At 41.8% G+C, this 27098-nt stretch overlaps 1 protein-coding gene across 1 annotated transcript; it reads right to left on the reverse strand.

The window, feature by feature from the left end:
• On the reverse strand, positions 1-26815 carry LOC129238125 (uncharacterized). Its single transcript, XM_054873163.1, has 3 exons — positions 26771-26815; positions 1548-1998; positions 1-1458 (listed from the first exon to the last, which is right to left on the reverse strand). Exons 1-3 carry the CDS (start codon positions 26772-26774, stop codon positions 309-311), a joined length of 1605 nt encoding a protein of 534 aa, XP_054729138.1. The 5' UTR covers positions 26775-26815; the 3' UTR covers positions 1-308.
• Between the last annotated feature and the right edge of the window lie 283 nt (positions 26816-27098).

Raw genomic sequence — 27098 nt, forward strand, 5'->3', positions numbered from 1 at the left:
AAGTACATACACATATGCGAGTACATGCAGTTTGTACACATGTTTTATGTATATTTTTATTTCTGTCTACACCGGAACCGGAAGGTACTTCAGACTCTAAATGTCTGCTTATAATTTATACAAAATCAAACAGAATGTAATACTTTTGTAAGAAAGTCTTAAGCTACTTATTCCATCTTTGCATCTTCGCTTCGTCTCGACATCGTAGACCGCTACATATTTTTCCGAAATATCACACTTGCTTGCAACCACTTGCCCCCCAATACTCAAATCATTAGCACTTACTTGAATAGCCGCCGCACTGCTAATTATTTAACGAACAAATCCTTCAAAGTCGAACAGAGCGACGCTTCGCATGTGTCCTTCGAGTCATCCTCGTCCGTCTTGCCGAACCAATTGAGCGTCGAACGTACCGCATTTGTTGCTTGACTTTGTGCGCTGCGCCCGCCGCGCTTAGCCGATTCTTTCGACAGCAGGCCGCCTGTTTTTGTGCTACTACTTTTTGGTGTGCTACCCGAGCTACCCGACGGTCCCGAAGTGGAGCCTTTGCGCAGAAAACCCTCAATTGCCGAGCCAATCACAGTCGCATCGACAATAGTGCCTTTTGTTGTGTCCGTCCAGCTTTTTTGCTTGCTGCGTGGCACCAATTTCGGTTTGCTCTCGCGCAGCACATCTTTCGCCTGTAAACGTTTCAGCATGTCTTCGGAGAGTGCCATGGCGGTGCTTTTGCTGCGTATGCTCTTCTTACGTGCCATTGGTTGATGGCGTTTCTCGAACCAACCGGAAAGTGCGGCAGAGCTATTGTCTTGCGCATTGCTCACCAGCTGTTTGGCGTTATTGAGTATGGATACATCAAAACTGTTGGAGCGTGCGGAGCGACCCGCATTGGGATCGAGTAGATTAGATGTGGAGCTACTGGTTGCTGAAGCGCCTGTTGGAGCTGTTAGGCCACCAGTCGCTGGTTTAGTTTTAGCTGTGGCACCCGTGGCGCTGGTGGTTGTGGTGGGTGGCAACACTACGGTTGGTATTATGTCTTCACATTTGTTGATCTCGATGGCTGACGAGGTGAGCGTGCTGAAGAATGAAGTATTTAAGAGCCCACCGCTCTTCTTACGTTTTGTCGACGAACGATTACTGCCCGGCTGTAGGATACAGGGTGAGAGTATGGCTGGATTTTCGGAGGCGCGTCGCATATTTGGCGCTGGTGAGGTGCCACCTGAAACGCATTCGGAGTAACGTCGATTCGTGTAGCGCTGTGGTGTACCACCGCCGACTTCGTCCAAAGTTTGTACCTCGCACACCTTCTCGCTGCTCGTATTCCAAAGTTTCATGCGCGCTTTACGCGACTGTACAATATCATCCATTATGTCTAATTGTAGATTGTGTATGCTGCCAATGGGATCTGTGGATGGTGGACCAGTGGAGGTTTTGCTCTCGCGGCGTGAGTTTAGTACACGACTGGTGAGATGGAAAAAAGGTTGAACAGTTAGATTATAGTGGCTTTAGAGCACAACACAACAAACAAGCAACCCCCTTCCCCAACTCACCTGCTTCCGGATGGATAGGCGGCCACTGATTCACGGCGCGAACGTCCAAATAAGGTGGTCGGCACTTTGGAAATAGTCACCACAGAATGACGTCTTCCGGACGGTGCTGGCGCCTGTGAGAGCGTGGCGAGGAATGCCGCTTCCTTGGGTGAAGGACCGGAGCCTTCACCGCCGCGCTCTGACAGGCGGCGCACCTGACTAGCAGTGATGCCTTCGGTGACCTGCTGTGAGGGTAGTGAATGTTTTCGACTTTCACGTGGATCACGCCATGGTGAGAGCAAATATGGATTCACGGGAGAGTCTATGTCCAAGCTGGCTTTGTTTGATGGGGTCTCTGAACTATCGCGATCATCCTCCTCAACTAATTGTGACTCCTCGACCACAATGAGTGGTTCCTGCTTGGCCACCGAGCCGAAGCGTGAAAACGACGAACGACGCATGCGAAAAGTGTCTGGAAGAAAACAAAAAGGGCACGTGATAAAATTTACGATTTTGAAGGCCTTGAAATTGTTTCATTACAAATACAAAAATATTAAGCACATTCGAGTATAAAATTGTCAGAAGTATCCCACCTACAACCGAAATGGTGGCTCACTAGATGAGTGCTGTCTGATAAGAACGGCCGAATTTTTCAAACCCTTCAAGACACCTTCTCGCGACGGCATCACTTAATAACTTGGGGACGTGGCTTGCCCTTGGCTGACTTTTACATAGCGAGCTTTATTTTTTTTTCGAGCTGCAAAGGCAGATGCTGGATATCGAAGCTATATGAATCCTCTCATGATGGAGCTCTTATACTTACGAGGAGATATAAGATACCCTGAGCTCAAGTACGTTCAGTAGGGGTTCTCCGCTAATACTTTCTGGAAGACTTGGGGGCAGGTCTAATTGTAAATAGAAAGTTTACTGCAAGCCAAATATTGAATGGAGTATTAGCATGGCATCAGTTGCTTAGTATGACAGAAAGGGACGTTTTTGGCCAAAATGGATTCATGGCAGCATGCGGATGCGGAGCACCGCATCGTACTGGGCCCGATACTACGGAACGTGCTCAACGATGGTGTATTGCGACTCCCACTGGCAAAGGAAGTGCAAATAATTGGATACGCAGATGACATTGCGCTGACGATGGTTGCCAAAGAGATCTCTCAGATCCAGAACATCTGCAGCGAAACAAGAACGAAGGTCAAAAAATGGCTGTCGGCGGCGAAACTATAGCTAGCAGGACAGAAAATGGAGGCAGTACTTATAACGAGGAGGAAAAAACTAGAAAGGACCACGCTTAACATTTATGGGTACAACGTTACAATGCAAGCGGGGTTAAAATATCTGGGCGTTATGATCATTGCGAGACCAAGTTTCAAGAAGCACATTGAAAAAGCAAGCGGAAAGGTAGCCATGGGATGGCAACGCTAGTAAGGATTAAGCTGTCAGTCCTCACTTATGTATGCAGCACCCACTTGGGGAAACGCCCTGATACAGAAATCTTACCACAAGAAGATAGAAATAGTTTCAAGTTGCCTGTGCTTTTAGAACGGTCTCATATGAAACAGTGAATGGCATATGGGGCATTATAATTCCGGGCATAGTGGCTTGTGAACTAGGCAGAATATATGACAAAGCTTAAAGTCTAAATAGACGACTTACAGGGTTTGATTGAAAAGTAATGAGCCTTCCCGCATGGAGCGTCTGCCAAGCGATCAACCGAATCGGCTGGTGGGGGAAAATGATCGTCGGACCTTCCCCTACCACTAGAAACTGATCCCAGTTCGCTGGCAACAGCGGTGCAGTCAATATCGCTAAGTGCGTGAAAGCTGTTTTAAAAGTGTACTCGATCAAATTTTGCGTAAAGCTAAACAAAACGAGTACCGAAACTATTGGGCTACTCAAGTAGGCTTACGGGGACCAATCTCTGTCCAGTGCCCAGGTAAAACGGTGGCACAAGTCGTTCAAGGAAGGCCGGGAGGGCGTCGAAGATCCAAGGTCAAAACCATGCTGATCATGTTTTTCGACTCTCGAGGCATCGATCCACAAGGAGTTTGTACCTCCAGGAAGCACTGTAAACGCGGCATTTTACAAAGAAGTGCTCCTTCGGCTGAAAAACCGCCTCGCCCGGGTTCGGCCCGACCTCGTCAAGAATTGGTCATGGCTGCTTCAGAGAGCACCTTCATATATTGGTCATGATGTTGCAATGGACTGCTCGTTCTGCGGTAGGTGCTGTGAAAATGCGGAATATATCTTCTTTTCCTGCCCGAGATATGTGCCCGAAAGAAAACTATGGAAACGATAGTTAAAGAAAGAGTTACGCCAAGCAATATAGTAAAACACGAGTTGCAATCGAAGTTGGTGTGGGCCAAAATGAAAGAATGATCCGCGAAGAAGAAAGAATGGCAGCGCAGCACAGAAAGAAGACAACCAAACAATCGAGAAGAGGCCAATGTGTATGTGAAGAGACATAAATGGTCCTTGACTTTGACCCTGCGAAGCAATGCCTAAAGGCGCTACCGCAAGGCAAAACTAAAGCCACAGAGATCGGAGTTAAGGCAAAATTAAGGCCACAGAGATCGGAGTTAAGGGTTTAGTGCGTAGGTGTATTGTTTCGCAAGTCCAGTTTAGTAAGACAATATTGACTGCGCGTGGTCCCAAATGAGGTAAAGGTACACAGCGAATAGTATGAATCCTGTATGCCGTCTATGTTGACGGATCTATGCAAGATTCCCCTTTCGGATAAAAAAAAGGAAAAAAGAAAAAAAAAACAAGAAGTATTGCTAAAATAAACTGGCTGAGTAAACCAATGTTTAACTACTTTCCAGTTGAAACAAAAAGTCATAGTTTGGCTACTTGCTCCTTCCTGCTTCCCTACCTCCTCCCTTTAATAACACCACAATAGACAAATTTAGAATTTTCGTGCAACTAAATCTTATCCTTGGGGGTAATCATCCAAACTAACTTACCTGCCCCACCTACATGACGAACTCCCTTAGTAGCAACATTCTTTCTGCTACGAAAATAACTTCACATCTGTCAATCAGTGTCCTATTTATTACGAAAGTTGCTGTGTGAAAACACTCGGCGCTTGTGTCCAATCTCACGCAACCATGAAAACACCTGTTGCACATTACACTCCCACACGCATTCACAGTCTTCCGCTTACATACAGACACGTGCGTTATATTCGCACCTTCTTGGATTCATTAGACTCAACTCCGAGATGTATTCACGTTTAGTTGGGCAAGTATGAACTTATTTATGACAGCCCACGCACACAGGTACTCAGGCGAGCAGGCGAGCTGCTGAGCGCTCATCCTGTGCATACAACTCGGAGCCAAATTGAATGTACTTGTACAACAAGAAGATTTGTTTGCGGATATGGTGATTTTGAAGCGAGAAGCAAGGCAAGTTGATTGCGAATATACGAAAAAGGTTTAGTTGTTGTTAGTTACTTTTTATTTTACGCTGAGTAAGTTGACTTTCGTTTGTTGAGCGCTTTTAAGGTTTAATAGATTTAATGAATAAAGTTACTTAAGCTCCAAGGAACAGATTATTTCACACGAGTAGTTATACGGAAAAGTACACAGTTGCAAGCGCAAAGAGTCACACAGGCAAGAAGCTGACATTGAAAGGATCATGGGGTCCAGTTACTTAAGAGTGCTACTTTTTTTACCAGATATAGCCAGAAACTGTAAAGGGCAAATCTTTTCTTAAATAGAAATACATATGTTGTTAAAAGGTGTATTTTATATAACTATCCCTCTATGGATATCATTCATATGGACGGAACATCCTGTATTTTTGTCACATTCGCTTTTATCGCCAAATATTTAAAATAATTTTTTCCTTCCTACGGTTGCAAAAAGTGAATGTGGCAAAAATGTAAATTGATCGCTTTTATTAAATGGCTGTGAGACCTGGCTCATGAGAGGCTTGCTTGCAAATAAGCTGCTAGTTTTTGCCAACAAATGTTTAAGACGTTTATTGCGGAATAATCAACAACAGAGAGCTTTGGGCTAATTGTAAGCAGCTGCCTATCCAGACTGAAATAAAGTAGAGGAAGTGGAAATAGATTGGCCATACGCTTTGGAAGGATGCCACAGAAATATGTATGCACCCAAGCACTCGATTGGAACCTGCAAGACAGTAAAAAAGAACGCCTTTGGTGCACTTGGAAGAGAACTCTCATAAACAAATTTAAGGCTGCAGGGAAATCCTTCAAAGAAGTAAAAGTCATCGCGAAGGATCGTTACCGTTGGAGAAGTTTTGTAGAGGCCCTATGTCTTATCAGGGAGAACAGGAATTAAGAGAGCTTCTATTGAATTTGTTATAACTTTTCGGCTTAGGCGCTCTGAGACTTCACATTTTGGTAATGCATTGTTTTTACATTCTAACACTTTCAAGTAATATATATATTTTATTTATATATATTATATTTTCAGAATCTTTATAAACTAAAGAAAATTAATAAAAATTAAAAATTTTCGAAAAAGCCTGAAAATGTCTTTATTTTTTATATCAGTCGTTTATATTCACAAGCTCAAAAACAAAAAAAACACAAAAAACGGGGACAGCCTTTTATAGTTTGCGCCTAGGACTAGGAGTGATGAGTTATAATTCGATATTTTTATAGAAAAGTTTAATATTTTTTAGCATTATAATATTTAAAATTACGAGCTTTATTTGATCTTTTTTCAGTGAGCTAAAAAATTCATCTCGCTCAAAAGATGGAATGGTGAAAAATTTCGTGAGATGACTTATTACAATTTTCGATGTGGATTATCGAGACAGAAGAAGACAACTTACTTTGATTTTGGTGAGAGAAGCATCATACTTAGCCATTGTAAAATGCGTTCCAACAAGGCTGTCAATCCTAGCAGCATTAATTTCGTGAAACCGTCCAAAAACGGAATTGCCAGAATCAATCAATTCATAACGCAAAATCACCATGTGATGACCGGGGCATTCTTGGATATTAGTAGAAACAGCATATGTTCAATATAGCATTTGGTGGTCAAGAAGCATTTTTCTCATTGCCCAAAAAAATACCCGATTGGTGTAAAGAAATGTAGAAGAAATTCAGCTTTGAAATTTTGAAATTACACCGCGCTTCGTCTACGCGACCGTAAGAAGAAACAAATCTTGGATCTATGCATATGAGCCGGATACAAAACTGCAATCGAAAGCATGGCTGTTCTAAGACGAGCCTTATCAAATAAAAGTTGTTCGTAGAGGAAGCACCTCAAAACAAATGGTCGCCTGATTCTTTCGGAAAATCTGGTCATGTAGAAACTGTATCACTGAAGAAGCTTCAAATAATTAATTCTCAGTTATACACAATCATTTGTTTGGCAGAAGTTTTCGAAGAATTAAGAAAACCCAACAGCTGCAGACGAATCATACTTCCCCTCTTCCACTAACTCTGGTGTATCGGCTGATACAAGAGAGTTTTTGAGCAACCAAAACATCGAATAAATGGGTTATCCGGCTTACAGCCTTGATTTGGTACTTAATTAGTGTATCCACTTTTCTGGAGTTTTTTCTGGCAGTAACTGCGTAAAAGCCTAAAAAATGTTTTATCTTTGTGAAAATAAATGAAACTCCTTTTTGTGTTCAGCAACTCGAAATTAGTCAAAGAAAACCTTTTTAGCTATATACTTTTTTCGTGTAAACTAGCAATAAGAGGTAGAAAAATGCAAATTTTTAAATTATAAAGCCTCTGAGCTTTGTTAAAGCTGAAGCAGAAGTGCAAGGAATTCAAAAAAAATTATCTAAAGACTTCAGAGAAATATTTTATTTCAATATTATCTGATATGTAAAAAAGAAAGTCTTATTAGCACGTCAGTCGTCAGATAGTTTTTGAAGAATGATGAGAGAATCAGTTGTGTGGAAAGAAAAATCGGGCCAGTATGCTGCACAGAGCTTAGCTCGACGGCATATCAGTTTCCTGGATGGCGTGAATCCGTAAAAGAGATTCAGAACTATCTTTTCTGCTAAAGACATTAGAGAGAGACAAGAAATTTCTATGAGTACAGCTCGTTGTAAACTTGAAGATGCCACCTTAACCGCTCGATGTTCTGGTATTTTTTGCAACAAAGTAACAGTGGCTCACAGCTTATTTTATCCAGCGCATATCATCAGTTTTAAAGCTGCATAACTAAAAAACTATTCCAATAAACGTCAATGTTTCAGCAGTCGACTTATAGGCTTCATTCAGCTTCAAAGAGAGGTACTGAAATTTAGTTCTACACATTGAAAATCGGGGAAAAAGGCCAGTTTTTCTTTCTACTCCTGAAAATCTGTGTTCCGCAGAAAGTGCATCCACAAGCCACAAGTCGTGCTTAGGATCTACAACATAGTGGTTCTGCCAATTTTAACGTATGGATGCCTGATTTGGTGGGAACTCTTCGGAAGGGCTATTATATCATTAAACTATAGAGAGTGCAAAGTGGTGCATGTACTGACATCAACAGAACATGTAGAACTTGTCCCAGTGTCGCTTGGCACTTACTTTCCATCAACTTTTTCGTTATTTCCATGATCTATTTTCTTAGAATTGTCGAATACTGGTAGTGCTTTTCAGGCGGAAGTCTTTATGCTCCTGTAGATATGCAAACCGCTCAGGGAATGTGGGGGGCGAGAGAGATATCAGCATTTTTCACCATAGTCAAGCCGGGATCTATGCTCTAACGAAGCCATGTAGCAAAACGAAACTAGGAATCTCCTGTAAGGAGGAGATAAAATCTCTTGGGTGTGCAGGTAACATTTCTCTGATCTGAGTTTCAGTACACATTGCTGATGAGCTTGCCAGGAAGGGGATTGAATTGACCTCAGAGACGTCCTACCCGCTCATCGACTTACAACTTCCTTTTCGCAGTAAAGATGGAGCTCCATTGCTTCATATGATATTTTGAAAACCCTTTGGCTCCAGTACAATAGACGGAGGACTAAGGAAGCCCCAGGGACTATAAGCCATTCTATTTCCAAACTCGTAGTTGTGTTTAACAGTCATAAGACGATCCGCATTCAAGCAGAAAAGCTGGGTTTAACATTTAATTCCCACTGCAAAGGTTGTGGGGAACTTTCAGAGAAAGAGACTGCTGAGCACGTTCTCTGTAAATGTCCGGGTTTGGCAGCTAGACGATTAAGGTCACTGGGTGCTCCTTTCTTCGACAACGTGGGACAAAGCGTGAACCTATCAATCTTCTTCATTATATAAACAGCTTTGAAAGAAATCAGAAAGATGGGAAAAAGAAGTAGCCAGAGATGGGCAATACTTTCAATGATTCACTTGTAACCATTTTTTCAGAATAAAGATGTATTTTCATAAAAAAAACAGCGGGAACTTAGTTGTGCACCTACAATAATATATTCTAAGATCCTTTTTAGTATGCGTAGTTGCAGCTGATAATTTTCATGAAGAGCTTTTTCGTGGCAGAAATGCACTCGAAGGTCTGCCGTTGCTTGTCGAGACGCGAAACCTATTAAACCCCTTTTGTTATTGTTTGGTGTTTCGTGAACGGGGTTTTGAACCATAGCAATAACGAATTGTTGTCACGCACTAACTCATTCGGCAACAGAAGCCGCCGTAAATAATTAGCCTTCGAAATTATGTAACTCCTTAAGTGTCATTGCCATAAATTTTAATGCCTCGCAATAAACGCAGCTACGCACACACTTCCACCAAGCCAACGTTTTTGTATGTATTGGTATGTACTTGTAACGCAGGTAACTCGAATTCGATTGCGAATACTCAATTTATAATGACTTACCAACAGTTTATTACATTAACTGAAAATCACATAACCATAGCAATAACTATTGACGCAAACACAATTTAATGGATAGGTATTGGAATATATTTCTTGTATGTAAAGGGTGGTTAAATTTCAAGGGCCGTTTGCTGAATGTGAACCACACCTAAACGTCAACGATACTGTTGGGCTTCTTTCGTTGGCGTTATTTGAAAGAAAAGATGTACGTCGATAAGCCAACAACAAGTCAAGAGCGAAAGGATGTGATAATTCGGCACATTAATGGCATAGAACCTCAATTATGCTTCAGCGTCAACGAAAATTTGGACCATCGGATGGAGATGTGACGCCGAGGCCGACATTTGGCCGATATTTTTTTCCATACCTAATTGAGCCATACCAATATTATCATAATAAAGAGAAATGACAATAATTTCCTAAAAAAATTGTATTTTATGCAAAATCAACACCGGGCCTCGAAACTTAACCACCCTTTATATGTGCCTATGTATGGGGTGCCTATGCTGATAGCAACTAAAGAGCGCGAAGCTCAACGCGAAGCGCTGCGATGGCATCAAATTAAAATGGCTTCCAGGTGGACATTGGCAGTCGTGCAAATAAAATTTCTTCGAAGCAACTAGCCTGAGTAACGACAGTTGCCAATCAAGTATGGAGAACGAGGAGGAGGCGCGAAAGTGCCATGGAACCATCAATGATAATGCAAATAAATAAATCATAAATATTTAAGCAAACCGAGAGAGCAACACATATAGCAACATACACACATATATATATACATAGAGAGATGAGTGGAATCACAAACGAAGAGCGGGAGCGAGATGCAATGATAGTGAAAATAATGGATTCACTGCTACCTGCTGTGCATATAAATCTCAATAATATATTTATGTATGTATGTATGTATATACTATGTACGAATATTATTGTATAATGCGATTACCCAGCTCAGCACAGCAGCTTATTTATTCATATTACGTACTGACAGATGATGGAGCGCAATTGCAATGCCGCGCAGTGGGGCTGGAGCTTTTGGTTTAATGTTGCCATTAGCTGGAAAGAGTGATGCTTTTAAAGTAAACAAAGGCACGCTCGCACATGCATGGATGGAAATGGATGTACTTATATGTGTGTACGAGCATCCGATTAAAATGGGTTAAAATGTTTGGAATAACGCCTCAGTATGTGTTATTTTGTTGCACATTCCATAAGCACACATACACACACCCACACAAACTCGTATATATGAACTCATACGTGGTTTTGTTGGTCATATTTGCACGACTCATAAAATACCCCTTGAGTTAGTGCTGTAACCTTGTGGCAAGGTGCTGCAACGTGACCTCCATACACAATGTTGTTCTGCTCGTTTGAAGGAGTGCTGCGTTGAATATTTTTAGTGTGTGTCAGATGGTGGCGGAGAGCAGAGAATGCGTAGAGTTGACATTGAAATATAGTTTGGACAATCTTTTGGCTCAAAAGTAGAATAAATTGGTAATGCACACTCCGGGAAAAGTTAGGCTTGAGCAGATATGCAACTAAGTTCAACTAATTGGCAACGAAATGCAGGCAGTCACTTCTGTTGGAACAGGTCAAGTTTTACAAATAAAGAGTGATTTTTTTAGAGCTATGGGAAAGTTTTTTTCAAAAAAAACACACGTAAAATTCAGAAAAATGTATGAAGATTTTATTTAAATCGATAGTACAGTCCATATAATTTAGTGTTTGAAGATTATTTCATGCAAATGTTGACCGCGACTGCGCTTCAAATGGTCCATCCGCTTAGGTCAATTTTGGCATACTCTTTCCAATGTATCTCACATACAAATGCTTTAATGTTGCCTTCCAATGCGTTAATTGAAGCAGGCTTGTCTGAATAGACGTGAGCTTTAACACAGCCCCACCAAAAATAATCTAAAGGCGTTATATCGCACGATCTGGGTGGCCAATTGACAGGTCTCGAACGTGATGGTTCCATGTGTAGAAGTCCACGCAAGTGGGGAAAGTTGCTGATCGCCATTCACTTGGGAGTGGCCAGGACGATTCTTCTACATATGGTTCAAGCAGCTCACAACGGCCGGGATTAGCCCACGTATCCTCTGGGTAGCTTCCGAACACCCGTTCGGGAGTGAGCTAACGTGAGAAGGCGAAGCATTCCAGGATAGCTGGTTGTGCGCTGGGTTTCCCACCCGATGAAAAGAATTGCAAAGCCTCGGATGAGAACTGCCTTTACTGATGACGACCCCTGCAAACGAAATAAGGAATATGATTTGAGGGCATGCACCTGGAATGTCCGGTCCCTTAATGGGGAAGGTGGCTCTGCCCGGCTGGTTGATGTCCTCGTGAGAGTAAAGGCTGACATCACTGCCATCCAAGAGATGCGATGGACGGGGCAAGGTAAGACAACCATAGGACCTTGCGACGTCTACTACAGCTGCCATGTAAAGGAACGCAAATTCGGTGTCGGATTTGTTGTGGGAGAGAGACTTCGTCGCCAAGCACTGTCGTTCACTCCGGTGGACGAGCGTCTCGCAATAATCCCCATCAAAGCGCGATTTTTTAACATCTCGCTAATTTGCGCCCACGCCCCGACGGAAGAGAAGGACGATGCGACCAAAAATTCCTTCTTTGAGCGCTTGGAACGTTCCTATGAGCGCTGCCCCCGCCACGACATAAAAATCGTGCTTGGCGACTTCAACGCCAGGGTGGGCAAGGAGGGAATTTTTGGTCCCACAGTAGGAAAATTCAGCCTGCACAACGAAACATCCGGTAACGGACAGAGGCTGATCGACTTCGCCGGGGCCCGAAACATGGTAGTCTGCAGCACCAGATTCCAAGCTACCTGGCTGTCTCCTGATCGAAAAACGCGAAACCAGATCGATCATGTTGTGATAGATGGAAGACACGCTTCTAGTGTATTAGATGTACGCACAATCCGAGGACCCAACATCGACTCGGATCATTACCTTGTTGCAGCCAAGCTGCGCACCCGCCTCTGTGCAGCAAAAAACGTACATCTAACTACGCAAAGAATGATTCGACATCGAAAAGCTGCAATCACAACAGACAGCCAGAAGATTCGCCACTCGACTCTCACTCCTACTCTCGGAGAGCACTGCTCAACAAACCGGCATGCGCGAGCAATGGAGCAACATTTCTCGTTCCCTACGTACCGCCGCCGAAGAAGAAATCGGATTCCGGCGAGCCCGAAAAAACAATTGATGCGACGAGGAATGTCATGCTGCCGCCGAAAGAAAGGATGCCGCCAATAGAGCCACGCTGCGATCGGGCGCAACGCGAGCCATGTGGGATCGCTACAGAGAGCTGAAAAAGGAAGAGAGACGTATTATCCGACAGAAGAAACGAGAGGCCGAAATACGTGAGTGCGAGGAGCTTGAGATGCTGGCCAATAGGAACAACGCCCGAAAATTTTACCAGAAAGTTCGGCGGCTTACAGAAGGTTTTAAGACCGGGGCGTTGTCCTGTAAGAACAAAGACGGCGATCTGGTGACTGACGTACAGAGCCATCTTAAATTATGGAGGGAACACTTCTCGAACCTGTTAAACGATGACAGCTGCGCATGTCATAGAGAATGTGAAGATCCCGATACCCCAATCGTTGACGACGGAATTGTCGTTCCGTTACCCGACCATGACGAGGTGAGAATAGCAATATCACGGCTAAAGACCAACAAAGCCGCGGGCGCCGACGGACTGCCGGCTGAGCTATTCAAACATGGAGGCGAGGAGCTGGTAAGGTGCATGCATCAGCTGGTATGCAAAATATGGTCGGATGAAAGCATGCCTGCCGATTGGAATTTAAGTGTTCTCATGTGCCCAATCCATAAGAAGGGCGATCCTGCAATCTGTGCCAATTACCGCGGGATTAGTCTTCTAAATATCGCCTATAAGGTTCTAGCGAGCGTATTGTGTGAAAGGCTGAAGCCCACCGTCAACCAACTGATTGGACCTTATCAGTGTGGCTTCAGACCTGGAAAGTCTACCATCGACCAAATATTCACAATACGCCAAATCTTGGAAAAGACCCATGAAAGGAGAATCGACACACACCATCTTTTCGTCGACTTCACAGCTGCATTCGACAGTACGGAAAGGAGTTACCTGTATGCCGCTATGTCTGAATTTGGTATCCCCGCAAAACTAATACGGCTATGTAAGATGACGTTGCTCAACACCAGCAGCGCCGTCACAATTGGGAAGGACCTCTCCGAGCCGTTTGATACCAAACGAGGTTTCAGACAGGGGGACTCCCTGTCGTGTGACTTCTTTAGCCTGATGTTGGAGAGCATCGTACGAGCCGCAGAACTTAATCGCTCAGGCACAATTTTTTATAAGAGCGTACAATTGCTGGCGTATGCCGATGATATTGACATCATCGGCCTTAACAACCGCGCTGTTAGTTCCGCCTTCTTCAAACTGAATAAAGAGGCAAAGCGAATGGGTTTGATGGTGAACGAGGACAAAACGAAGTACCTCCTGTCTTCAAACAAACAGTCGGCGCACTCGCGTATCGGCACCCACGTCACTGTTGACAGTTATAATTTTGAGGTTGTAAAAGACTTCGTGTATTTAGGAACCAGCATTAACACCGATAACAATGTCAGCCTTGAAATCCAACGTAGAATCTCTCTTGCCAACAAGTGCTACTTTGGACTAAGTAGGCAATTGATCAGTAAAGTCCTCTCTCGTCGAACAAAACTAACACTCTACAAGACTCTCATCATGCCCGTCCTAACGTATGGCGCAGAAGCTTGGACGATGACAACATCCGATGAAGCGACGCTTGGAGTGCTCGAGAGAAAGATTATGCGTAAGATTTTTGGATATTTGCACGTTGGCAATGGCGAATATCGTAGACGATGGAACGATGAGCTGTATGAGCTTTACGACGACATAGACATAGCGCAGCGAATAAAGATCCAGCGGCTTCGTTGGCTGGGTCATGTCGTCCGAATGGATACAAACGCTCCGGCTTTGAAAGTATTCGATGCGGTACCAGCTGGTGGTAGCAGAGGAAGAGGGCGGCCTCCTCTGCGTTGGAAAGATCAGGTGGAGAAGGACTTGGCTTCACTTGGTGTGTCCAATTGGCGCCGGTTAGCACGAGAAAGAAACGACTGGCGCGCTTTGTTAATCTCGGCCAAAATCGCGTAAGCGGTTATCGCGCCAATTAAGAAGAAGAAGAAGAACGTGAAATAAAATGTTTACCGAACTCCCCTCTCAACAAGTCCATTGTTACGCGTGCTGTGTGGCATGTGGCATGTAGCACCGTCTTGCTGAAACCACATGTCATGCAAGTCAAGCTCTTGCATTTTGGGCAAAAAAGCAAAAAAGTAGGATATAATTTCACGGTAGCGCTCACCATTCACAGTTACGTTACGATTCGCAGCATCTTTGAAGAAGTACGGTCGAAGGATACCTCCAGCCCATAAACCGCACCAAACTGTGACCTTTTCTGGATACATTGGTAGCTCTTGCAATTCTTCTGGCTGATCTTCACTCCAAAATCGACAATTCTGCTTATTTACGTACCCATTGATCCAAAAATGAGCTTCGTCGCTGAACACAATTTTTCGACTTTAAACTTTCTTAACAGAACACGCATTTTTATAATAAAATTCAATGATTTGCAAGCGTTGTTCGTTTGTAAGACGATTCATGGTTAAATTATAGACCAACCTGAAGATGTTTGACAGTGAAACAAAACACGACACGTGCGTCAGCTGTTTAAACCAACTGTTTAAAAAGATAATAGCTAAAAAAACACCCTTTACAAAATGCATTGTAAAACATATGCAAATTTTTTTTTTCGGAACGACAGGGTAAGTTACTCATACTCATACGCGTATACTTCTGATAGAGGAAGTCATGCTGACCCCTTACTACTGAATGAAGTTAAAGTCGTGTGCTTTTGATTTTTTTATTACTTGGATTTGAAGGTTAACCTCCTCCTTCAAGCTTAATCTCCTCCCCACCAAAGCAACAAGCAAACTTTAAAGGAATAGTTTCATGTTAGTTTCAAGAATGGAAAATACATGCGAGACTTTTACCTAACTGAAATACCTGTGCTTAGATAAACTCTTAATCACTTACAATCAAACTTATATTCTACCTACATCCATTCGATTTTAGCAAAACGTTCAGAAAAATGAATAAAAATTTATACATACAGACTGTGTCAGAAGAAAAGAACCGGTTTTTTTCTTGTTACTTCAAGATATCTTTGCATATTGCGGCCGCTTCTCGCTCAATCGCATCAACTGAAGTCGATACCGATCCCCAGTGATGGTTTCGCTTGGTTTTAACAGTTCATAATATTGGTAGTCGAAAAAGTCTTTTCGTATTTCTAATCAAACTTCAACTCATTTTTTTAATATTTATAATGAACTTTATTACGCCAAATATGTACCATTTTGGTCGACCACCTTTTGCCATTTTTCTTCTAGAGACATTATTCCATCAGTGTAAAACTTTTGTGGTTTCTTGGCGAAAAACTGCGACAAGTAAATTTCACAGGCTTCCCTTGAAGCCAACTTTACTCCATTAAGGGAGTTCTGCATTGACCGAAACAAATGGTAGTCCGATGGTGCAAGGTCAGGGCTATATGGTGGATGCATCAAAACTTCCCAGCCAACCCCTTCCAGTTTTTGCCGAGTCATCAAAGATGTGTGTGGCCTAGCGTTGTCCTGATGGAAGACGACGCCCTTTTTTGCTGATCAGTTCTGGCCGTTTTTTTTTCGATTGCTTGCTTCAATCTCATCAGTTGTTGACAGTAAAGTGTAGAATCAATCGTTCGAGCAGGCTGGAGCAACTCATAGTGGATGATTCCTTTCCGATCCCACCAAACACACAGCATAACCTTTCGAGGCGTCAATCCTGGCTTTGCGACCATTTGTTGAGCTTCACCACCCTTGCACCATGATCTTTTTCTCACATTATTATCGTATTTGATCCACCTTTCGTCTCCTGTTACCATTCGCTTCAGAAATGGTTCGATTTCATTTCGTTTCAGCGAAGAATCGCAGATGTCAATTCGGTCCATTAAATTTTTCACAGACAATTCATGTGGTGCCCAAACATCGAGCTTCTTTCTGTAACCAGCCTTTTTTAAATGGTTCAAAACCGTTTAATGATGAATGTTTAGTGCCTTGGTGATGTCATGGCAGCTTATGTGACGGTCCTGGTCAATGTTTTCCATAATTTCATCGACTTTTTCAACGATAGGTCGACCGGAGCGAGGTGCATCTTTCACATCGAAATTTCCAGAACGGAAGCGAGCGAACCATTGTTGTGCTACACGAATTGATACAGCATCGTCTCCGTAAACTTCACAAATTTCAAAATATAGCGAATTTCTTCATTATTTTCACTCATTTTTGAACAGCTATGACTTTTTTCCAACTTCTCCGAATTTAATTTTTTTTTGTTAAATGAAGCTTAAAATGTCACCTTTATAACACCATATGATATGATACAATGTGATTGGTAGCACTGGAGATAGATGACTCCAACGACATCTATTGACAGAATACGAAAAGACTTTTTCGACTGCCCAATAAGGTTGGCAAAAAAGTCTTGCGGTATTTCCGCCAGCTTGTCTTTGCAAGCGCGTAGTTCTAGTTGTATTCGTCGCATCGGTTCACGCTAGAGCCCTTTGGAAAGCTAAAAAAGTGCTAACACGTGTTTGATTAATTATTGTTTGCTTTTAGTCGTTCGTGAGTTATAGCGTCGCAAACATGGAGCAAAATAAAGAGAAAATACGGCATATTTTACAGTACTACTACGATAAAGGCAAAAATGCATCTCATGCTGCCAATAAAATTTGTGCAGATTATGGACCCGATACAGTTTCCATTTCCACCGCACAACGATGGTTTCAACGTTTTCGTTCTGGTGCAGAGGTGATCGAAGATGCGCCACGGTCCGGAAGGCCTGTCGTCGAAAATTGCGATAAAATCGCTGAATTGATCGAAAGAGACCGGCATAGTAGCAGCCGTAGCATCGGCCATGAGCTGGGCATGAGTCATCAAACCGTTATAAACCATTTGAAGAAGCTTGAATTCAAAAAGAAGCTCGATGTATGGGTGCCACACGACTTGACGCAAGAAAACATTTTTGCCCGTATGGATGCATGCGAATCGCTTCTGAATCGCAACAAAATCGACCCGTTTTTGAAGCGGATGGTGACTGGCGATGAAAAGTGGGTCACTTACGACAACGTGAAGCGCAAACGGTCGTGGTCGAAAAGCGGTGAAGCTGCCCAGACGGTGGCCAACCTTGGATTGACGGCCAGGAAGGCTCTTCTGTGTGTTTGGTGGGATTGGCAGGGAATCATCCACTATGAGCTGATCCCCTATGGCCAAACACTCAATTCGGACCTGTACTGCCAACAACTGGACCGCTTGAATGCAGCACTCATGCAGAAGAGGCCATCTTTGATCAACAGAGGCCGAATTGTCTTCCATCAGGACAACGCCAGGCCACGCACATCTTTGGTGATGCGCCAGAAGCTCCGGGAGCTCGGATGGGAGGTTCTTTTGCATACACCGTATAGTCCGGATCTCGCACCAAGTGATTACCACCTATTTCTGTCCATGGCGAACAAGCTTGGTGGTCGGAAGTTGTCCTCAAGAGAGTCCTGTGAAAATCGGCTCTCCGAGTTTTTTGACAATAGGGAAGCGAGCTTCTATAAGAGGGGCATTATGAAGTTGGCATCTCGTTGGGAACTCGTCATTGAACAAAACGGCGCATATTTGACTTAAATCGTATTATTATAACCAATTTTATGAACAATTGAAAATTCAATAAAAATACCGCAAGACTTTTTTGACAACCTTATATTTCGTTCTGCTTTTGCCTGCGTAGTAGTCCCACTCACGAGCTACGACGCCAGTGCTAACTCAGTTTAGTCTCGTTCGAAACTTTCCCGTAAACGCAACCAAACAAAAATGAGTGGGAAGAACGCAAAGCGTTTCGAGACGGTATTTTTCTGCACGCATTCGAAAGGACCGAAATTATCTTACTCCGGGGCTGCAAAAGTGATTAAAAAATCAAAAAAGCTTGTTGTAATGTGGAATCAGCGGTATAAGGTGTACAAAAATGCTGATGACTTTTCCGAGCGTGGCTTGAAGCGAGAGACGACAAAAAAGTAGGATAAAATGATCGTTCAACTTTTTAAGCGGGACCCTTCTTTGCGACTACGCCAAGCACGCCCAATTCTTGCTGAAAAGAGAATCGATGTGAGCATCAACCAAACCACTGCTTTCAGAAAAACACATTGAGATACGCAAGACTTGGGCTACCGAAGACATGAAACGCGATTGGAGTAAAGTTGTTTTCTCGGGTGAAACAACTTTCTGGGCTTGGGTTCCACTTGAGCGAGCTTGGTCCACGAGCCATACTAAAATCGTACAGCGTACTGTTAAACACCCGGCGAAAGAGAATGTTTAGGGTGGCTTCTCCGAGCTCGGTTTCGGGTGTTTGAAACTTTTCACCAAAAATTCGAACGCCGAAAAATAAGTCGAAATTTACAATCGAGGACTTTTGAAGTCGGTTGAAACGAAGTATCCAAGAAGAAACAATGATTGGGTATTGCAAGAAGATAATGATCCAAAACACCAAAGTCGACTCTGTAAGGGCTGGTAACAAGAAAATGGCGTCATAGTAATGGACTGGCCTTCTCAGCCGCCATCCCATTGAAAATGTGTGGGGAATTATGAAAACGCATCTTGCCGGAAAGCCAGTCCACGATTTAAAGCAACTCGTGCGTTAAGCTCGCAAAATCTGGTCCTCTTAGTCAACGAGCTACGCAGAAAAGATGCACGGCTATATCCGACAACGATGGAGACTACACGGCTTATTGAGTAATTGCGACTCGTAGTTTTGTACATACTTTCATTTAAAAAAATTTAAATATATATATTTTATACTTCATGAAGAATCGCGGTTCCTTTTTTCTGACACAGACTGTAGATGTGAAATAATATCTTTCAAGCAGAAGCTCTCGAGTTAAGGATGCAGGAAATTAGAAACCATCCACAACAACTATCGGAAGTATCAATTTTTTCAGATGCCCAAGAAGACATCTTAGCTTTAAAGTCACCTATAACCAATCCAAAAATGAACAGAAAATGACAAGAATAATTAAATGCCTCAGCCCAAACGATAGACATCACCTCATCTGTATCCTGGCCATAAGAACGTAGAGGGAAATCGGAAAACTGATGAACTTGTAACACAGGGGACTTCCTCTAAGAGTATTCGAAGTGGTAGAAGTTAGTGGGCAATTCCAGAAACAGGCCGTTGACAGATACTTGGCGGCCTTGATGGCCTGGTCAAATACTTGAAAAATAACTAAACAAATCAGGCCCAAACTTCAACGAACCCAGAACTGATGAGCCGTAAAGAAAGCCACGAGCAGATATATTCAGAATTATGTCAACAATAATCGGCCACGGACCTTTGTGTTTCCAGGAAGATTAGGTGGCCGTACAGTGATGGATGCAGAAGCTGCAATCAAGAAAAATCTAAGGAAACAGCTGCGTGAGTGCCCAAGTCTGAGAGCTGTACGACAAAGAATGCTGGTGGAATTCTTGATGGTTAACTTGAAAGAAATTGCAGAAAAGAAAATAGACGACATAGGCAGATTCATAGTCAAATCAAGATGGTTCGACTAATAAAAAGCAGTGATTATACAAGTAGTGTATCAAAATAGCGTCTTCTGGGCTAATTAATTGTCACTCAGACAATACCTCCGACCCCACTACAAGTAAGTGCAATGAGCCAGAGTGGGTCAGAATAACCTATTTAAGAGCCAAAACTCTGATATCCTAGGAAATGGTGAAAAAATCAATGAAAAACCCATTTCTAAAAGTTTTTAAATCTCTGATTACAAATAAAAATTTAAAAAGTCAAAATGCGGATCAAAATGACAGACGTGAATTAAATATGAAATCAGAATTTTCACTCCAAAATAAGAATTTAGTGACTTAAAAACACAACTCAAATTAATCTTTAAAAAGCCCAAAATATGAGACCGAAAATGGAGGACAGAAATTTGCCGCTCCCACGACAGTCGCTTCTACGATAATGGACAACCTGGATTTATATCCGGCCAAGGGCTGTTACTCCAGCAGCATTCCCCAACAATTTATGGAGAATACAAGAATGATAGATTTACACGGTTTGCTTTTTACAATGGTGTAAAAGAAAATTGTGAGGGGAACTTCAGCTGCCACGTCACTTGAGAGATTCGGCATGATGAGTTCACATGCAAATATTCACACCCTCGTCCAATGAGTCGTTGTTCAGATACCAAAAAAGCAATATGAGCAAAGGCTGTTGATTTTTCTTCGTACATCACCAACACAATCTCATATGGTTTGTAAACACATCGCAAGTGACGCCAGCCCATCAGCCCATTCTGGCAAATTCGCTCAGAGCGGAATATCGGTCTGTTAAAGAGCAGACCTCTAAAAATTGTTTCACCATGTGGTGAATATTTATGCTGTTATAACAAGAGCAAACATTTTGAAATATAAAAGTTTTTCACGCTTAGAATCTGGAGATTTGTTACGATGCGATGTTCACGATGAGCTGACAATTTTAAGCGGTAAGTAAAAAAATATTGAAGAGCTAAAGGTTTAATGGCTGTGCAAGTGGGAAAAGAACGAAACAAGTGAAATAAGGAAGATGTGGCTTTGAATTAGAGGATGATGACCACCAATTACATTTTTATTAACCGCTTCAAGTTACTGATGTATTTCACCACATGTGTGTTATTTAAACTCGCAATATCTGCAGGTATGTAGCGACAAAGTGAGAGTTCAGATGCCTTCTTATGAGTCTTTGCCCGACGAGACCAGGGCAGCTAAGAAGATTTCACCTCCAGGCAGCTCTTCATCTTCATTCTCCAGGTAGTTCTTGCAGAAAGGACATGAAGGAATCACAAGTCTTACATGGACACCTAACCGACAAGTCCGTTAAGGATACCTTGCAAACTCGAGAGGTGCGGCTTTGTTAGCCTTAGAAGTTCGCTAAAGCGTCCCCGATCTACTCCTCTCTTTCCAGAAGTAGACTCCAGGTTCTCAAGAGAGCCCCAATCCTTTCGTTTTTCGATGAAACCGTCTCCAGGGTCCCTTGTCTAGCCATTTCATCAGCCCAGCAATTTTTCTCTACGCCGCTGTGATCGCAATTTTTTTTTAATTTTGTTTGAAAATTTAGAGTTTATACAAAATAAAGTTAAAAGTTTGATTTATATGGTTTTGGTTAAAGAATGAATAGTATTAAAATAAATATTAGGTGCGCAACTAAGTTCCCGCAGTTTGTCAGTAGATGCCGCCAGCAGTGTGTGCCACTCGATTCTAACATAACTTAAACGCCATAAACCAAGCTTAGACATAAGGTAAACAAACTGGTTCGACACATTTTGTTTTGGTATCGTCTACTTTTGGTTTTGTGAAAATGTCTGATTTTGGGAAGTGGTGACTTTCCTCTTTCATTCGAAAAAAACAGGCGGGTGAAGCGCATCGATAGCTACAAAAAGGAGATGCTGCTTTAATTGAAACAACGTCCGAGATTGGTTCCGTCGCTTGAAGGCCAAAAACCTTCGAAGGTGCTGCATTCGAAGCATTGCTCAATAAGGATCCGTGACAAACGCAAGAAGAGCTTGTTTCAGTATTAGGAGTTACCCGCCAATCCATTTCCAAGCGGTTGCGCGCTTTGGGAATGATTCAGAAACAGGGGACTTGGGTTCCTTATGAGTTAAAACCGAGGGATGTTGAACGTAGTTTTTTCACCTGTGAACAACTGCACCAGCGGCAAAAAAGGAAGGGTTTTCTTCATCGCATCGTGACGCGTGATGAAAAATGGATTCACTGCAGCAATCCAAAGAAAAGAAAGTCAGGGGGATTGTCCGGTCATGCTTGTACGTCGTCACCTCGGCCGAATATTGACCCGATTTACACGAGGAGACATCTGGAAGGGAAACATTTTGTTCGAGGGCGAAGGACGGTCGGGGAAGAGAGAAGGGATTTTGTCTCCCGTACTCGGCGACACGCTTTGCTCTTCTTATTCGTATTTCTTATCTTAAAGCAATTTTTGACAGTTGCTTCATTCGTTTTCTTCTTTTGTGGAAGAAAGTTCTAAGTTATGTGTTGGTTTTCAATCAAACGGAAGATAACAACGATGACAAAAATGACCGATTATTTTTGCTAGTAAAGTAGGTATAATTTAAAATAGTTATGGGACATGTTTATGTTGATTTCTAATTTTTCCCTGCATTTCTAGATACTCAATTTAATTTTAAGTTAATTATTTAATTATGAAGTATTTTTAATTTAATTTTTTTTAATCAAGTATAAGAATTTATAAATATATTTCAATAAAAAAACAACAAATTATTTATTATTTAACTAGTTTGCATTTTTCATTCATATATTTACGAAACTGTTGTCGAACGCTCTCTGCTTTACATGTAAGCTCGTGCTAGAATACATCCGAACCAGACGATGCTAAAGAATTAAATGTCAAAATGTCGCGGAAACATTTTTACCCGTGTGTACGCGAATGAAACATCAAAAGGGAATTTCCAGTGTAAATCGGGACATTTATAGCTGACTAGCAGTTCCATTTATATGAAGACATCAAAAAATGGCTTGATCCAGCCTCAAAAGATGAACAGTTATACCGTGACGGTATACGAGAACTACCAAATAGATGGGGAAAACAAGAAATTGTAACTACAAAAAAAAAAAAAAAAATTATTTTCCAGCACTTTTTCGCTGGCCAAAAATTTTCGACGAATAATCAGTCATTACTCGAGGCATTGTTGGTGTTTCATTGGAAATAAATTTAATCAGAAGGTCAGGACGCTGACCGTATCTCCCTATTCTGGGGAAGGAGCATCTATCTTTAAGGCATCCCGGTGGAGCCGTTCGAAGTTCAAAGCGGAATTCGCCAGGGATGTATTCTATCGCCCGTGTTACTCCTCTTAGTAATAGGAGAGGTCTACGAAGCAGGCTCGTGGACGATGCTAATGGCTAAATGGACGGTGTCTAACCTGCCACAACACATCGATTATGCTGACGACATATGTCACTTGGCACATCACCTAAGCAACTTAAGGAAATAGGTTTCGCACTTCACAGGGAAGCTAGGTCTGTCGGTCTTAAAATCAATTTCAAAGGTGGGTGAGTGGAGATTGCAAGCAACCTTATTGAAAGCAACCTTATTTACTTACCTTAGCAGCAAAATTGCCCCGGGCTGTGACACGGATGCAGACAAATGCTCCCGAATCGAAAAAGCCAGAAGGGTATTCGGAATCTTGCACTCTGTATGGCGAAACACTAACCTAAGTTCCAATTAAAGGTTAGGCTCTTCAAGTCGATTGTGCGGTTGGTAACGCTGTACAGTAGCTCTACCTAGAAAATCACCACCGCGATAACCAGTCGCTTACAAGTTTCTGTCAACTTTTGTCTAAGGATTATATTGTATTACGAATTTTCTGGCCAAAAGTAATGCCAAATAAGGAATTGCTCGAAAAAGCAAACATGTAACCGCTAGACACTTTGATTAGAAGACAGAAATGGAAGTGGATTGGTCGCACTTAACGCAAGGAAGACGGTAACATAGCGAAGAAGAAATGTATTGGAACCCACTTACAGCGAAAGGAAGAGCCAAAAGAAACCTGGAAAAGAGCTGTGGACCGCGAGTCTGCTCAACTCGGGTTAAGCTGGAAGCAGGTGAAGGCGTTACCAGTGATCGGACGAGATGACGCGTAGGTGTTGTTGCTGCCCTGTGCTCCGCTAGCGATTCAAGGAAACCCTGTTGATGATGATGATTATTCTTCAAAATGTTACAAAAAATATTAAAAAATTGGAATAGTAAAGGGCTTTCCAATAACAGGTGTTATTTTGAAAAGCCCGCTATTTCGGTAGATGCCACTTTTGAAGCTGTCATTTTTTGATATTTGAGAAGTAGAAACTACGCCATTAATACAAATGGAACGATACACGTTTAAACAACACACTGAAATTATTATATTGTAATTCACTATAAAAATGGTGAAAATTTGTCAGAGACGGGTAAAACTCGAACATTTTTGGAGAAACACCTTGTCAGACCGCAATACAGAAATTGGCGAAAAAATTCGAGCTGTTGGGACAAGTTAGTGATGTGAAGAATAAAACCCGTGCACGTCGCTCAAGAACAGCCGAAAATCGAAAATGTTGCTGTTGTAGCCGAAAGTGTTGAAGAAAACCCAGGTTTGTCCGTCCTTCTTTGGAATTAGGCATTCCACAAACATCATTACACCGTATTTTGCTATTTTGCATAAAGATTTGGGTCTTAAGGCTTACAAAGTCCAGTTAACACAAGAATTCAAGCCGGCTGATCATCAACCACGTCTTGTCTTTGCTGATTGGGTCGTTGAAATGCATGAAAATGATCCGGAATTCCATCGAAAAATCATCTTGAGTGATGAGGAACATTTCCAGCTCAGTGGCTTCGTCAACAAGCAACGTATTGTCGGATCTGGGGCTGAGAAAATCCAAGAGTTATTGTTGAAAAGCCTCTCTATTCTCAACGTGTGACTGTTTTGTGCGGTTTATGGCCCGGCGGAGTCATTGAACCTTACTTTTTGGATAATATAGCTGGAGCAACCGTTACGGTTAATGGATTGCGCTATCGAGAGATGATTAACGATTTTTCATGGCCGGATTTTTTATGATCTGGACAACGTTCATTTTCAACAATACTGCGCTACGTGCCACACAAGCAACGAAACCATTGATCTTTTACGGGAATAACACCTCTTATTGGAAAACCCTGTATTAAGTTCAAATGAATATTTAAAAGCAAACTTCATGCACTCAATTATGCTCACCACTGTACGCAAGTTTTCTCGTACACTACAAGTTGAAAAAGCAGATTTAACTTTTCTCGCAATTTTTATTTACTATTCTCTGCCAACAAACACCTCTTTCCCCTTGTCTTTGCTAAACAAAGCTGAGGTCAACCCACTGCTAACATCTTCATCTGCTCCAATTTTCCTATTGAGTTGGCAAATGTCAAAACACTTTCTGTGAATTAACTTTCAACCGAAACGTGCTGCAATTTATTGCTTTTTATACAACAACAATTTGTACTCACTACAACCAAACCACCGACTACCCACAGTTTGAGCAACAGTTTAGTAGCAGGGGTAGCCAGCATGAAGTTATTTCTGTTATCTTTGCCAACATTCATCTCAGCAACACTTCATCACAGAGTGTCATACATCAAAGTCTACATCCTCATCATTTCGTCATTACGCTTGGTGATGTGTATAAATGTTATTTGCCTGTGTGTGTGTGTGTGTGTGCTATAAGCCCTTGAAATGATTTTCTGACTGCTGTAATGGCTTGTACTCTGCTTTCATTTTCATTTCCATTTTCACTTTTCTCTTTTTATTTTTATTTCCTTGCCACTTTTGTAGTCACATAGCCGCCCGTGGCTTATTAACAAATTATGAAAGTGCCAGTTGGGATTTAGCGGTGGCGCATACTCGCATATTAGGACTGTGTCCCCTAGGAAAATTTAATCAATATATGGCACATAAATACAAGCGCATGCGAATTATATATAAAGCGTGTTAAGTAAATTTATATTGGCAATTAGCAAAAGTTTTCTGTAGTAAAATTATGTAGTAAAATTATATGCTTTTGCACATAATTATTTTATTGGAGAGTTGTTAAAATGTGGCAAAAGCGGGAGTCGAATCTCTATGGCATTGTTATAAAAGTTATAGTTGATTTCATTGGATGATAAAGTGCTCAAGGATTGATGGCGGCGCACTCAGTGCTGGCAACTTAGTTCACTTATATGATTTGCTACGAATTCAAGGCAAAAATTATCTAAGATACTGGTAAAAAAAAGTATGCAATAAGTTGAAAAGTTGAGACAAATTCTGTCACTAGTGACATTAAGTACTCGTATAGCAGCATGCCACGTCCCAGAGTACTTTCCTGCCATATAAAATGTAGGCAAAAATAGAATTATAAAATTTTTCTCGTAGTGAACGCTGAGTTCAAAGACAAATGATGATTTTGTGTTTTTCCTTTTTTTGTATTTTTTTTTTCTTTTTTGTTTTGTTTTATAACTTTCATACTTTCACTGTAAAGTCAGTGTGAAGTTGAAAATTTGTCTTCTTGTTGCATTAGGCACGTTTCTATTAAAAATAAATTTAGTAAAGAACCCATGAGTTGCTTTCGAACAAATTATTTCTGTTTTGGCGAGTTTCTTCTCGTAAACGTCTCCCAATGCTCCCCAGTCCTTGTTAACTGTTTGATGTTCTGACAAAAACTCGTTGTGTACAACACCGTTGTAACCTATAAAAACCGTGCGCAATGCTTTCTTTTTTGACTGAACATGACATTATTATTAAGAACTCAAAAATATGCTTACCCATTTTGAAAAATTAAAATTTTCTTATGTCTTCCAGTTTAATCTGTGAAATAGAGTCAAGAAAAGGTATGTATGCATTAGAAGAAATTACACAGTAACAAATTTCAACTTTTTTAACACGCATGAGAAAATCGATATGTGTACGTCACTAGCGCTAGCTTGTGGTGTACCAACATTTTTCAATTGAAAGTTTCAGTTAGGACACAGAATTTAAAAAAATTATTATAAACCTATAAAAGAATTTGGTATTGACTTGAAATGTGAATTTGTTCGATCTTTGAGGTTTTAGGCCCTGAAGCCAAATAGCGACGAATCACCATTGATGCAA

Source organism: Anastrepha obliqua, chromosome 2 (genome assembly GCF_027943255.1).
Source record: "Anastrepha obliqua isolate idAnaObli1 chromosome 2, idAnaObli1_1.0, whole genome shotgun sequence".
NCBI classification, from domain to species: Eukaryota; Metazoa; Arthropoda; class Insecta; order Diptera; family Tephritidae; genus Anastrepha; species Anastrepha obliqua.